At 40.7% G+C, this 14,560-nt stretch overlaps 1 protein-coding gene across 1 annotated transcript in view; it reads left to right on the top strand.

Annotated features, from left to right (window-relative positions):
- Zfp431l5 (zinc finger protein 431 like 5) overlaps window positions 1–12,488 on the top strand; it is a 46,598-nt gene extending 34,110 nt beyond the window's left edge. The window contains exon 4 of the mRNA XM_039106740.2: window positions 317–12,488. Coding sequence (XP_038962668.1) covers window positions 317–1,991 — 1,675 coding nt within the window. The 3' untranslated portion in view covers window positions 1,992–12,488. The remainder of the gene's footprint in view (window positions 1–316) is intronic.
- The last annotated feature ends 2,072 nt before the right edge of the window (window positions 12,489–14,560 follow it).

Here is a 14,560-nt window from a genome sequence, read left to right as displayed (position 1 = left end):
ATTTATCTTCGCAGTCAGGCTACAAACGCTCTGAGTTCATTGAGTTTTCTTCAAATATGTTAATACTCTTAATAGAAAAATTATGGAATAAATATGAGTCATGTAATCAGTTCTCTTCCTACTCCATGTGTCTTCAAAAATTCAACACAACCCATAATAAAAGGCAACACCTTTGAATGTAAACGAACTCATATTATGTTAAGATCATTTTGCTTTTTACTCTTAAACCAAATTTGAAACGAATTCATAGATATAAAAAGATTCATGAATATAATCAATGTGAGAAAAAATTTACATGTGCCAATTGTATTTGCAGGTATGAAAGAAGTTTTACTGGAAAGCAAACCTTTGATTTTATTCAGTATGGTAATGGCTTTGCAGTTCAGAGTCCTACCCAAAGGCATAATGGAGAGAAGCCCTATGAAAGTAACCTATGTGGTAAAGCTTTTGTACAGAGGAATAATCTCAAAACACATAAAAGGACACATAATGGAGAAGAACCTTCTGAATGTAACCAATGTTGTAAAGACTTTGTAGGAAGCAGTGCTCTCCAAAATCATAAAGGAACTCACACAGGAGAGAAACTCTGTGAATGTAATCAATACGGTAAAGCCTTTGCACAAAGGAGTAGTCTCAAAAGACATAAAAGGACATGTAATGGAGAAAAACGTTATAAATATAACCAATCTCGTAAAGCCTTTGTCCAAAACCATGGTCTACAAAAACATAAAAGAACCCATACATTACAGAAACCCTATGAATGTAACCAATGTTGTAAAGCCTTTGCAGGAATCAGTGATCTCCAAAGACATATAAGAATTCATACAGGAGAAAAACCCTACGAATGTAACCAATGTGGCAAAGCCTTTGCCCAAAGCAGCACTCTCCAAAATCATAAAAGAACACACACTGGAGAGAAACCCTATGAATGTAACCAATGTGGCAAAGCCTTTGCACAAAGCACTGCTCTCCAAAGACATATAAGCACTCATACAGGAGAGAAACCCTATGAATGTAACCAATGTTGTAAAGCCTTTGCAGGAAGCAGTCATGTCCAAAGCCATATAAGAATTCATACAGGAGAAAAACCCTACGAATGTAACCAATGTGGCAAAGCCTTTGCCCAAAGCAGCACTCTCCAAAATCATAAAAGAACACACACTGGAGAGAAACCCTACGAATGTAACCAATGTGGCCAAACCTTTGCATACAGGAGTATTCTCCAAAGACATATAAGCACTCATACAGGAGAGAAACCCTATGAATGTAACCAATGTGGCAAAGCCTTTGCAGACCGCAGTTCTCTCCAGCGTCATAAAAGAACACACACAGGAGAGAAACCCTATGAATGTAACCAATGTGGCAAAGCCTTTGCACAAAGCAGTACTCTCCAAATACATATAAGAACTCATACAGGAGAGAAACCCTATGAATGTAACCAATGTTGTAAAGCCTTTGCAGAAAGCAGTCATCTTCAAAGCCATATAAGAATTCATACAGGAGAAAAACCCTATGAATGTAACCAATGTGGCAAAGCCTTTGCCCAAAGCAGCACTCTCCAAATTCATAAAAGAACACACACTGGAGAGAAACCCTATGAATGTAACCAATGTGGCCAAACCTTTCCATACGGGAGTAGTCTCCAAAAACATAAAAGAACACACACAGGAGAGAAACCCTATGAATGTAATCAATGTGGCAAAGCCTTTGCACAGAGAAGTCGTCTCCAAATACATGTAAGAACTCATACAGGAGAGAAACCCTACGAATGTAACCAATGTGGCAAAGCCTTTGCAGACAGCAGTTCTCTCCAACAACATAAAAGAACACACACAGGAGAGAAACCCTATGAATGTAACCAATGTGGCAAAGCCTTTGTACGCAGCAGGACTCTCCAAAGACATATAAGAACACACAGAGAAGAGAAGCCCTATGAGTGTAACGAATGTGGCAAAGCCTTTGCACAAAGGAGTAATCTCAAAAGACATTAAAGAACATATAATTGAGAAAAACCTTATGAATTAACCAGTGTTGCAAACCCTTTGTAAAATGTGGTGATCAAACCCCGTGGGAAAGAGCCCTCACCGCCTGGTCAGGTGGGCACTCCTGAGGCTGCAGAGCGGGAGAGACCACCAACACTGCCCACCCCTGCCCACATCCCTGGCCCAAGAGGAAACTGTATACAGCCTCTGGGTTCCTGCAGAGGAGGGCCCAGGAGCAGCAGGTCCGCTACATCTGAGAGACCGCCGGAACCTGAAGGGACTGACGGGATAAACAGTTCTCTGCACCCAAATCCTGTGGGAGGGAGAGCTAAACCTTCAGAGAGGCAGACACACCTGGGAAACCAGAAGAGACTGCACTCTGCATACGTTACTGATTACAGAAGAAAACACCAAACGCCATCTGGAACCCTGGTGCACGGACGCTCGTGGAAAGGGCGGCGCAGATCTTCCTGGTTGCTGCTGCCGAGGAGAGCTCATAAGCAACACCCCACGAGGAAACTTGAGCCTTGGGACCACAGGTAAGACCAACTTTTCTGCTCCAAGCAAACTGCCTGGTGAACTCAAGACACAGACCCCCAGGAACAGCTGAAGACCTGTAGATAGGAAAAACTACACGCCCAAAGCAGAACACTCTGTCCCCATAACTGGCTGAAAGAAAACAGGAAAACAGGTCTACAGCACTCCTGAAACACAGGCTTATAGGACAGTCTAACCACTGTCAGAAATAGCAGAACAGGGGTTGGGGATTTAGCTCAGCGGTAGAGCACTTGCCTAGCAAGCGGAAGGCCCTGGGTTCGGTCCCCAGCTCCGGAAAATAAAAAAAAAGAGAAATCACAGAACAAAGTAACACTAGAGATAATCTGATGGCGAGAGGCAAGTGCAGGAACCCAAGCAACAGAAACCAAGACTATATGGCATCATCGGAGCCCAATTCTCCCACGAAAGCAAACACGGAATATCCAAACAGACCAGAAAAGCAAGATCTAGTTTCAAAATCATATTTGATCATGATGCTGGAGGACTTCAAGAAAGACGTGAAGAACTCCCTTAGAGAACAAGTAGAAGCCTACAGAAAGGAATCGCAAAAATCCCTAAAAGAATTCCAGGAAAATATAAATAAACAAGTAGAAGCCCATAGAGAGGAGTCACAAAAATCCCTGAAAGAATTCCAGGAAAACACAATCAAACAGTTGAAGGAATTAAAAATGGAAATAGAAGCAATCAAGAAAGAACACATGAAAACAACCCTGGATATAGAAAACCAAAAGAAGAGACAAGGAGTTGTAGATAAGAGCTTCACCAACAGAATACAAGAGACGGAAGAGAGAATCTCAGGAGCAGAAGATTTCATAGAAATCATCGACTCAACTGTCAAAGATAATGTAAAGCGGAAAAAGCTACTGGTCCAAAACATACAGGAAATGCAGGACTCAATGAGAAGATCAAACCTAAGGATGATAGGTATAGAAGAGAGTGAAGACTCCCAGCTCAAAGGACCAGTAAATATCTTCAACAAAACCATAGAAGAAAACTTCCCTAACCTAAAGAAAGAGATACCCATAAACATAGAAGAAGCCTACAGAACTCCTAATAGATTGGACCAGAAAAGAAACTCTTCCCGTCACATAATAGTCAAAACACCAAACACACAAAACAAAGAAAGAATATTAAAAGCAGTAAGGGAAAAAGGTCAAGTAACATATAAAGGCAGACCTATCAGAATCACACCAGACTTTTCGCCAGAAACTATGGAAGCCAGAAGATCCTGGACAGATGTCATACAGACCCTAAGAGAACACAAATGCCAGCCCAGGTTACTGTATCCTGCAAAACTCTCAATTAACATAGATGGAGAAACCAAGATATTCCATGACAAAACCAAATTTACACAATATCTTTCTACAAATCCAGCACTACAAAGGATAATAAATGGTAAAGCCCAACATAAGGAGGCAAGCTATACCCTAGAAGAAGCAAGAAACTAATCGTCTTGGCAACAAAACAAAGAGAAGAAAAGCACACAAACATAACCTCATATCCAAATATGAATATAACAGGAAGCAATAATCACTATTCCTTAATATCTCTCAACATCAATGGCCTCAACTCCCCAATAAAAAGACATAGATTAACAAACTGGATATGCAACGAGGACCCTGCATTCTGCTGCCTACAGGAAACACACCTCAGAGACAGACAGACACTACCTCAGAGTAAAAGGCTGGAAAACAACTTTCCAAGCAAATGGTCAGAAGAAGCAAGCTGGAGTAGCCATTCTAATATCAAATAAAATCAATTTTCAACTAAAAGTCATGAAAAAAGATAAGGAAGGACACTTCATATTCATCAAAGGAAAAATCCACCAAGATGAACTCTCAATCCTAAATATCTATGCCCCAAATACAAGGGCACCTACATATGTAAAAGAAACCTTACTAAAGCTCAAAACACACATTGCACCTCACACAATAATAGTAGGAGATTTCAACACCCCACTCTCATCAATGGACAAATCATGGAAACAGAAATTAAACAGAGACGTACACAGACTAAGAGAAGTCATGAACCAAATGGACTTAACAGATATTTATAGAACATTCTATCCTAAAGCAAAAGGATATACCTTCTTCTCAGCTTCTCATGGTACTTTCTCCACAATAAACCATATAATTGGTCAAAAAACGGGCCCCAACAGGTACAGACAGATAGAAATAATCCCATGCGTCCTATCAGACCACCACGGCCTAAAGCTGGTCTTCAATAACAATAAGGGAAGAATGCCTGTTGTGGTTTGCCTTGAAATTTTCTCTGAATTTGTTAAAGGCAAGAGCGTGAGATTTGGACAGAGGGAAAAGTCAGGAGCAAGAGGGGGATTAGATTCAAAGAATAGGGTTAGAGAGGACAGTTGGCGACAGTTGAGCCAGTGGAACCTGAGCAGGAGGGGGAGAGGATGGAACAGTTGAGAGTGTGAGGGGAGGAGAAGGAAGCTAGGAGGAGAAGGGAACGGTTTAGAGACAGGATGGGGAACTGAGAAGAGTTAGAAGAGACAGGAGATGGAGAGAGGGGAGAAGCTAGGAATCGTTGTAAGAGAAAGAGAAACTAAAGCATGAAAGGGTTGATATATTTGGGAGAGTGAGTAAAGTAAAGAGAGAGAGAGAGGAGAAGCAAGGAGTCGTTGTGGGAGAAGGAGAAGCTGGAGACTTGGTAAATAAAAGGTGCAAGGGATAGATGGTACCGGGCTTTGTATGTTTAAGTGGGCAATTATATCTTACCAATTGGATCTAAGATTATTGTGTGGTGTGTTTTTATATGTAAGAGTCTCAGTGTAAGAAAGTGTGTGGCTGGGCTGTGTTTCCGCCAAGATATCCAGCAGATATCTGGGGCACTGAGGTGTGGAACCCAAGCAGGGTAAAACACCCAGAGAAAAACATTTACCGTTTCATTTTTATTTTTTTATTTTTATTATTTTTTACAACAACAAATGCCCACATATACGTGGAAATTGAACAATGCTCTACTCAATGATAACCTGGTCAAGGAAGAAATAAAGAAAGAAATTAAAGACTTTTTAGAATTTAATGAAAATGAAGGTACAACATACCCAAACTTATGGGACACAATGAAAGCTGTGCTAAGAGGAAAACTCATAGCGCTGAGTGCCTGCAGAAAGAAACAGGAAAGAGCGTATGTCACCAGCTTGACAGCACACCTAAAAGCTCTAGAACAAAAAGCAGCAAATACACCCAGGAGGAGTAGAAGGCAGGAAATGAACAAACTCAGAGCTGAAATCAACCAAGTAGAAACAAAAAGGACCATAGTAAGAATCAACAGAACCAAAAGTTGGTTCTTTGAGAAAATCTACAAGATAGATAAACCCTTAGCCAGACTAACAAGAGGACCCAGAGAGTGTGTCCAAATTAACAAAATCAGAAATGAAAAGGGAGACATAACTACAGATTCAGAGGAAATTCAAAAAAATCATCAGATCTTACTATAAAAGCCTATATTCAACAAAACTTGAAAATCTGCAGGAAATGGACAATTTCCTAGACAGATACCAGGTACCGAAGTTAAATCAGGAACAGATAAACCAGTTAAACAACCACATAACTCCTAAGGAAATAGAAGCAGTCATTAAAGGTCTCCCAACCAAAAAGAGCCCAGGTCCAGACAGGTTTAGTGCAGAATTCTATCAGACCTTCATATAAGACCTCATACCAATATTATCCAAACTATTCCACAAAATTGAAAAAGATGGAGCACTACCAAATTCCTTCTATGAAGCCACAATTACTCTTATACCTAAACCAGACAAAGACCCAACAAAGAAAGAGAACTTCAGACCAATTTCCCTTATGAATATCGACGCAAAAATACTCAATAAAATTCTGGCAAAACGAATCCAAGAGCACATCAAAACAGTCATCCACCATGATCAAGTAGGCTTAATCCCAGGCATGCAGGGATGGTTTAATATACGGAAAACCATCAACGTGTTCCATTATATAAACAAACTGAAAGAACAAAACCACATGATCATTTCATTAGATGCTGAGAAAGCATTTGACAAAATTCAACACCCCTTCATGATAAAAGTCCTGGAAAGAATAGGAATTCAAGGCCCATACCTAAACATAGTAAAATCCATATACAGCAAACCAGTTGCTAACATTAAACTAAATGGAGAGAAACTTGAAGCAATCCCACTAAAATTAGTGACTAGACAAGGCTGCCCATTCTCTCCCTACTTATTCGATATAGTTCTTGAAGTTCTAGCCAGAGCAATCAGACAACAAAAGGAGGTCAAGGGGATACAGATCAGAAAAGAAGAAGTCAAAATATCACTATTTGCAGATGATATCATAGTATATTTAAGTGATTCCAAAAGTTCCATCAGAGAACTACTACAGCTGATAAACAACTTCAGGAAAAGTGGCTGGGTATAAAATTAACTCAAATAAGTCAGAAGCCTTCCTCTACACAAAAGAGAAACAAGCCAAGAAAGAAATTAGGGAAACGACACCCTTCATAATAGATCCAAATAATATAAAGTACCTCGGTGTGACTTTAACCAAGCAAGTAAAAGATCTGTACAATAAGAACTTCAAGACTCTGAAGAAAGAAATTGAAGAAGACCTCAGAAGATGGAAAGATCTCCCATGCTCATGGATTGGCAGGATTAATATAGTAAAAATGGCCATTTTACCAAAAGCAATCTACAGATTCAATGCAATCCCCATCAAAATACCAATCCAATTCTTCAAAGAGTTAGACAGAACAATTTGCAAATTCATCTGGAATAACAAAAAACCCAGGATAGCTAAAACTATCCTCAACAATGAAAGGACTTCAGGGGGAATCACTACCCCTGAACTCAAGCAGTATTACAGAGCAATAGTGATAAAAACTGCATGGTATTGGTACAGAGACAGATAGACCAGTGGAATAGAATTGAAGACCCAGAAATGAACCCACACACCTATGGGCACTTGATTTTTGACAAAGGAGCCAAAACCATCAAATGGAAAAAAGATAGCATTTTCAACAGATGGGGCTGGTTCAACTGGAGGTCAACATGTAGAAGAATGCAGATCAATCCATGCTTATCACGCTGTACAAAGCTTAAGTCCAAGTGGATAAAGGACCTCCACATCAAACCAGATACACTCAAACTAATAGAATAAAAACTGGGGAAGTATCTGGAACACATGGGCACTGGAAAAATTTTCCTGAACAAAGCACCAATGGCTTATGCTCTAAGATCAAGAATCGACAAATGGGATCTCATAAAACTGCAAAGCTTCTGTAAGGCAAAGGACACTGTGGTTAGGACAAAACGGCAACCAACAGATTGGGAAAAGATCTTTACCAATCCTACAACAGATAGAAGCCTTATATCCAAAATATACAAAGAACTCAAGAAGTTAGACCGCAGGGAGACAAATAACCCTATTAAAAAATGGGGTTCAGAGCTAAACAAAGAATTCACAGCTGAGGAATGCCGAATAGCTGAGAAACACCTAAAGAAATGTTCAACATCTTTAGTCATAAGGGAAATGCAAATCAAAACAACCCTGAGATTTCACCTCACACCAGTGAGAATGGCTAAGATCAAAAACTCAGGTGACAGCAAATGCTGGCGAGGATGTGGAGAAAGAGGAACACTCCTCCATTGTTGGTGGGATTGCAGACTGGTACAACCATTCTGGAAATCAGTCTGGAGGTTCCTCAGAAAATTGGACATTGAACTGCCTGAGGATCCAGCTATACCTCTCTTGGGCATATACCCAAAAGATGCCCCAACATATAAAAAACACGTGATCCACTATGTTCATAGCAGCCTTATTTATAATAGCCAGAAGCTGGAAAGAACCCAGATGCCATTCAACAGAGAAATGGATACAGAAAATGTGGTACATCTACACAATGGAATATTACTCAGCTATCAAAAAAATGACTATGAAATTCGTAGGCAAATGGTTGGAACTGGAAAATATCATCCTGAGTGAGTAACGCAATCACAGAAAAACACACATGGAATGCACTCATTGATAAGTGGCTATTAGCCCAAATGCTTGAATTACCCTAGGCCTAGAACACATGAAACTCAAGACGGATGATCAAAATGTGAATGCTTCACTCCTTCTTTAAAACGGGGAACAAGAATACCCTTGGCAGGGAATAGAGAGGCAAAGATTAAAACAGAGACAGAAGGAACACCCATTCAGAACCTGCCCTACATGTGGCCCATACATATACAGCCACCCAATTAGACAAGATGGATGAAGCAAAGAAGTGCAGGCCGACAGGAGCCAGATGTAGATCTCTCCTGAGAGACACAGCCAGAATACAGCAAATAAAGAGGCAAATGCCAGCAGCAAACCACTGAACTGAGAACGGGATCCCCGTTGAAGGAATCAGAGAAAGAACTGGAAGAGCTTGAAGGAGCTCGAGACCCCTTATGAACAACAATGCCAAGCAACCAGAGCTTCCAGGGACTAAGCCACTACCTAAAGACTATACATGGACTGACCCTGGACTCTGGACTCTGACCTCATAGGTAGCAATGATTTTCTAGAAAGAGCATCAGTTGAAGGGGAAGCCCTTGGTCCTGCTAAGACTGAATCCCCAGTGAAAGTGATTGTTGGGGGGAGGGCGGCAGTGGGGGGAGGATGCGGAGGGGAACACCCATAAAGAAGGGGAGGGGGAGGGATTAGGGGGATGATTGCCCGGAAACCAGGAACGGGAATAACACTCGAAATGTGAATAAGAAATACTCACTTTAATTAAAAAAAAATGTGGTGATCACCAAAAATATAAAAGAATGCATACAGGAGAGAAACCCTGTGAATGTAACCAATGTGGGAAAGCGTTTGCAGAAAGCGGCTAACTCCGAAGACATACATGAACACATACAGGAGAGCAACCCTATGAATGTAATCAATGTGGTAGAGCCTTTGCAGGAAGTAGTAATATCTAAGAACATAAACGAAGACATATAGGAGAGAAACCCTGTGAATGGAAAAAATATGCTACAGACTTTGCACAAAAGAGTCATCTACAAAGACAACAGCAACCATGCAGGAGAGAAACCCTTTACCTCTAACCAATGTGCCAGAGCTTTTTCACAAAGCAGTGGTCTCTAAAATCTTAAAAGTACACATACAGGAGAGAAACTTTTTTGAACGCAACAAGAGTGGTTTTATAACATAAACACTCACAGCAGAGAAACCCAATGAATGTCTTAGATGTTCTTAAGCCTGAGACATCACAAGCATCTGCAACTGCATAACTGAACATGTACTAGAGAAAAATGCTTGCACTGTAACTAATGTGGTAAAACCTTTCCCAAAACAGTCGTCTCCTAGCCCATAAAATAATACACACTGCATAGGAACCCTATGAATGTAAGAAATGTGGCAAAGCTTTTGCAAATGGTAGTGCTTTGCAAGTAAATAAAAGAAGACACACTCAATAGACACCCTATGAATATAATCAGTGTGATTATGCCTCTGTATTCGAATTAGCAATCATCTTTCACATACATAAAAGAAGACAAACAGGAGAGACCCCCTATGAATATAAGCAAAGTGGTAACGCCTTCGCTTATCAGTCATATTCAAAGGCACAAAATAAACCATAATTTAGAAAAATCCTTTGAGTGTATTTAATAAAACCTTGTGAGTGCATTTAGCCTGGTGAAACCTTCATGTATTTCTATAGACTTCACCAACATGAAACAATCCGTACCAGATAGTAACTATGTGAATAGATTTAATATGGGGAGGTCTTTTCAATTCTCACATATCATCATCAGGGCAAAAAAAAAAGCTATGAAGGCATTGAATATGGTGAAGCCTTCGTACATTTCTAAAGTCTTTATCATCATGAAAATAATCATGCTGTAAAGATATGACTATAAACAATGTGGAAAAGCCTTTGTGCAATAGGGTTCTCTCAAATACAACACAACTCAAACACAGGTGATGAAAATGGCAGGGATTTATTGTAATAATGCTGCTCCTGGATCATGGACAGAAAATGAACTCAAAGCCTAAACTGTGACAAGTAAGACATCCCCTAATCACTGTGACGCAGAATGTCATAGAGCTGCCATCCCAAAATCAAAATCTCTGACCCAGAATCATCCCTGTGTAAAAGAACTGGAACAGCAAAAATGGAGAAGAGCCTGAGCAAAAGGAGGTCCAAATTGGGTTCCAGCTCAGTGGGAGGCACCAAGATCTGACACTATGATTCAGGCTATGGTATGCTTACAAACAGGGGCCTATCATGACTGCCTTCTGAAAGACCCTAGAAGCAGCTGAAAGAGTCAGATGGAGACATTTACACCCAACCAATGGGCAGAAACTGGGGACCCCTGTGGTTGAATTAGGAAAAACCTGAAGAGTGAGCCTATAGGAATACCAGCCGTGAGAATTAACTTGGAACCCTGGGATGTCTCAGACACTGAGCAACCAGCCAGGCAGCATATACATGATCATAGGAGCCCTCTACACATACAATAGAGGACATTTAGGTCTGGACCATTTACAGAAGATACACATATCTTCAGGAGACTTAGGGCAACACAGTGTGGGATGGTGGGATAGGGACATCCTCTTGGGTGTTATAGGGAGGAGGTGTGGGATGTGGAACAGTCAGGGTAGACCGGGAGGGGGATAACACTGGAATGAAAAAAAAATTGATCAATTAAAAAATAAAGAGGAAACACATCTGGGCCAATTTCAGATACATTTTCCCACTGTCCAGAATTTAGGGGTAGATGCTTATGTAGATTAAAGTGTCAACTGTTTTAGGATGTGGGTGTTACAGTTTAGTCAATGATATTCGTTTGTTCTTTGGTGTTAGAGTACAAGTGTTGTGTTTTGAGGAGCATGAGATAAATAGCTGGGGCATTATTAGAGACCGTCATTATGTTTTCAAAAACAAAAAGATGAGTAAAGGAAGGTGGCCACCAGTGGGAAGTCCACAACTCCTGTCCACCTGGGAATGTGAACTTAGTTTTACCAGATGATTAAAGGAGGGTGACTAAAAAAGGGAGGTATTTTTGGGGCTGGGGCTTGTTTCTTTGTTGCTTCATCCCAATTGGTGTAGATTGTTTGTAATGTCCTCTAATGCTAAATTGGTTCCCAAATTACATGAGAATCCTGCATTTGAGACCTGAGACTACATATCCCCAGCACGTTCTTATTGGTGAAATTACAAGAGGCCAATATCTAGGAAGAGACAGAGGAATCACTTTTGGATTCAAGAGCAAGGAGGATCACCAAACCAAGAAACGAATTGGATGCAGGCTTGAGAGCCGAGAAAGATAGAGTACCCTCCATGTAAGTGCCACAGAAGAGGACCCTCAGTGGTATCGCCCTAAGTAGGTTTTCAGTATCAAAGATGTGATAAAGATTTTACTAAGCAATCAATCAGAACTTTTACAGGGGGGAGGGCATTAGCAATGTGGAAGTTTGGAATGGCCCAGGCAATGAGATGATTTATGCATTTTAAATACAGATCTGTATGTGCATGTGTGCTTGTGGTGGGTGGTTTGTGTGTGTGTGTGTGTGTGTGTGTGTGTGTGTGTGTGTTTGTGTGTGTATCCTTCATTTGAAAATCCATACCATAGACTGTTGTGGATATGTACATAGTTTTTAAAGTTCTGAGGTTCTTCAGATACCAAATAGGTACCATTTGGTACTTCCACTTCAAGTATGTCATCAAAGGAGATTATCTAAAGAATATAGATAATGTAAAAGAAATGAGATGTATTTTTAATAAAATATTTAGTGTGTGTGTTTGTGTGTTTACTGTGATATGAGTTATTAAGGCATGTAAGATTTTAAGACTGGGAGAAAAAATTTTAGATCCTATTTATACAGTGTTCAAACTTACGTTGTGAGAATTACATACTGTAGACATTTCCTATTGCAAAAATATGCAAATAAAATTAGCTAAAACATTATAGAAGTAAAACATTGTCTTCTGTACATACTGTAAAATAACAAGTGTTTTTTCCTTATTGCCATGTCCACGAGAATAGGCAGCGAAGTTAAGAGAAGAGACAGGACGAGCAGCCAACAGGCTGAGAGACCATCTCTCTTTCAGTTGTTTGGGAACATATATAAATAACAACCTTCAAGCTGCACATAGGGTATACATGTTTTCAGGTGTGGGCACAGGTCCAGGCCATGAATGCTCTTTGGTTTTTGGATAATTCTCTGGGACCCCTTAAGTACTGAGGTAAATGAACTCTGTTCTTCTACTTGTGAAGTTCTTATTACTTCCAGATTTCTCAATTCCTCCTTGAAAATATTCCACCAGTTCCTGGAGCTACCTCCAATATTTGGCCATTTTGGACAGCTACTACCTGGAGCCTCCGAGAGGACAGATATGCTAGGCTCCTGTCTGTAAGGATGCAGAGTATCATTAATGCTGTCAGGGATTGGTTCTTATCCATGAGATCGGTCTGAATTTGGACCAGTCATTGGTAGCCCATTCCCTCAGACCCCACTCCTTCTTTGTCCCTGCACCTCTTATAAGCAGGAAGGTTTTGTAGATGGGTTCGTATGATGATTCCTTTACTGGGACTCCAGGGAGGTTATAGAAGGTGGTCACTTCAGGCTCCATTTCACATGCTCCTTGGAGTGAGTCTCAGCTAACATCACACTAATACTTTCCATGGAGAATCCCCCAACCAGATCTCTGGCACATCCTAGACAATCTTATCCCCATTCTATTATTCCTTCTGGAGATGCCCCCTACCTCCTCATATCTGTCATCATCCAGTTATTGGGGTCCCTTGGTAGGGTTACAGCAATCAGGACAGTGGGCAGGCAGAGAATCTTTGCAACACTACATACTATTTTCTATTTCTCAGTATCATTTATAGGCCAGCAATATAAAAATTTCTCACAGCTAAATTGAAACAGCCTTTACTACACAAACGGTAGTTCATCTGGGTACAAAATAACCTAAATCAATTTGCAGTTTGAGATATCTATCTGGGGTCATAGTGTTCTGAGTGTGGCTAGGGGTCAGCTCACACCTTCATGCTTGCATGTTATCAACCATGGTTTAACTGCTTATAGTAGACACTGTGAACAAGGCAAATCTCATAATAGACAAGGTGAACAAATCAAATTTAATAAAGGACATCATTTAGATGGCATTGGCTTACTGGCTCAGAGTTTCAGCCCACTATCATCAAGAGAGGAACATGGCAGCATCCTGGTAGGCATAGTACAGGAGGAGCTCAGAGTTCTACATCATTATCTGAAGGCTGCTAGCAGAATACTGGCTTCCAGGAAACGAGGAAGGGGATCATAATGACCACACGCACAGTGATAAACCTGCTCCCATGGTGCACACCTGAAAATTCCACGCCCTTGGCCAGGCATGTACAAAGCAACACAGGGTAAGTTCTTTAATTTCTGAGCTATTTACAGTCTAACTCAGTGGCATAACAATTGACAAAAGAGCATTCTGCACAAGAGGTACAATTTATGAAGCTGTGCACACTTTCTCAGACAGAAAGGCCCAGGCATTCATCACAAGCTCTTGTACCCTCTTGGCATCTGTGCCCTCTCTGTGTGGAGCAAGGTTTCAGCCCCTCACTCAGCTTGGTGCTTCTAGTGATTTAGAGGCCAGTCTTTCAGCAGATGGAGCGAAGTTAGGGATGCCTCCTAATGTTCATCAACCCAACTTCTGTGTCCTGTCTGCCCTGGTGTCCCTCATCTTTGCAATTCCACTCTTTCAGTCCTTACTCTGATTCCTTCAACAGGGATCCCGTTTTCAGTTCAGTGGTTTGAAGCTGGCATTCGCCTATGTATTTGCCATATTCTGGCTGTATCTCTCAGGCGTGATCTACATCCAGTACCTGTCAGCCTGCAGTTCTTTGCTTCATCCATCTTATCAAGTTTGGTGGCTGTATACATAATTGTACCATAAATGTAAACAGTGTATTAATCTGGTAGAGTTATTTCTTTACCTTTTGTTTGTTCCCAGTCCCTGCACAACAAAACTTAGATTTACTTAAAAGTGCTCCT

Source organism: Rattus norvegicus, chromosome 3 (genome assembly GCF_036323735.1).
Source record: "Rattus norvegicus strain BN/NHsdMcwi chromosome 3, GRCr8, whole genome shotgun sequence".
Lineage (NCBI taxonomy): Eukaryota > Metazoa > Chordata > Mammalia > Rodentia > Muridae > Rattus > Rattus norvegicus.
The sequence above is the reverse complement of the archived record's forward strand: the minus strand, read 5'-3'. Positions and strand labels throughout refer to the sequence as shown.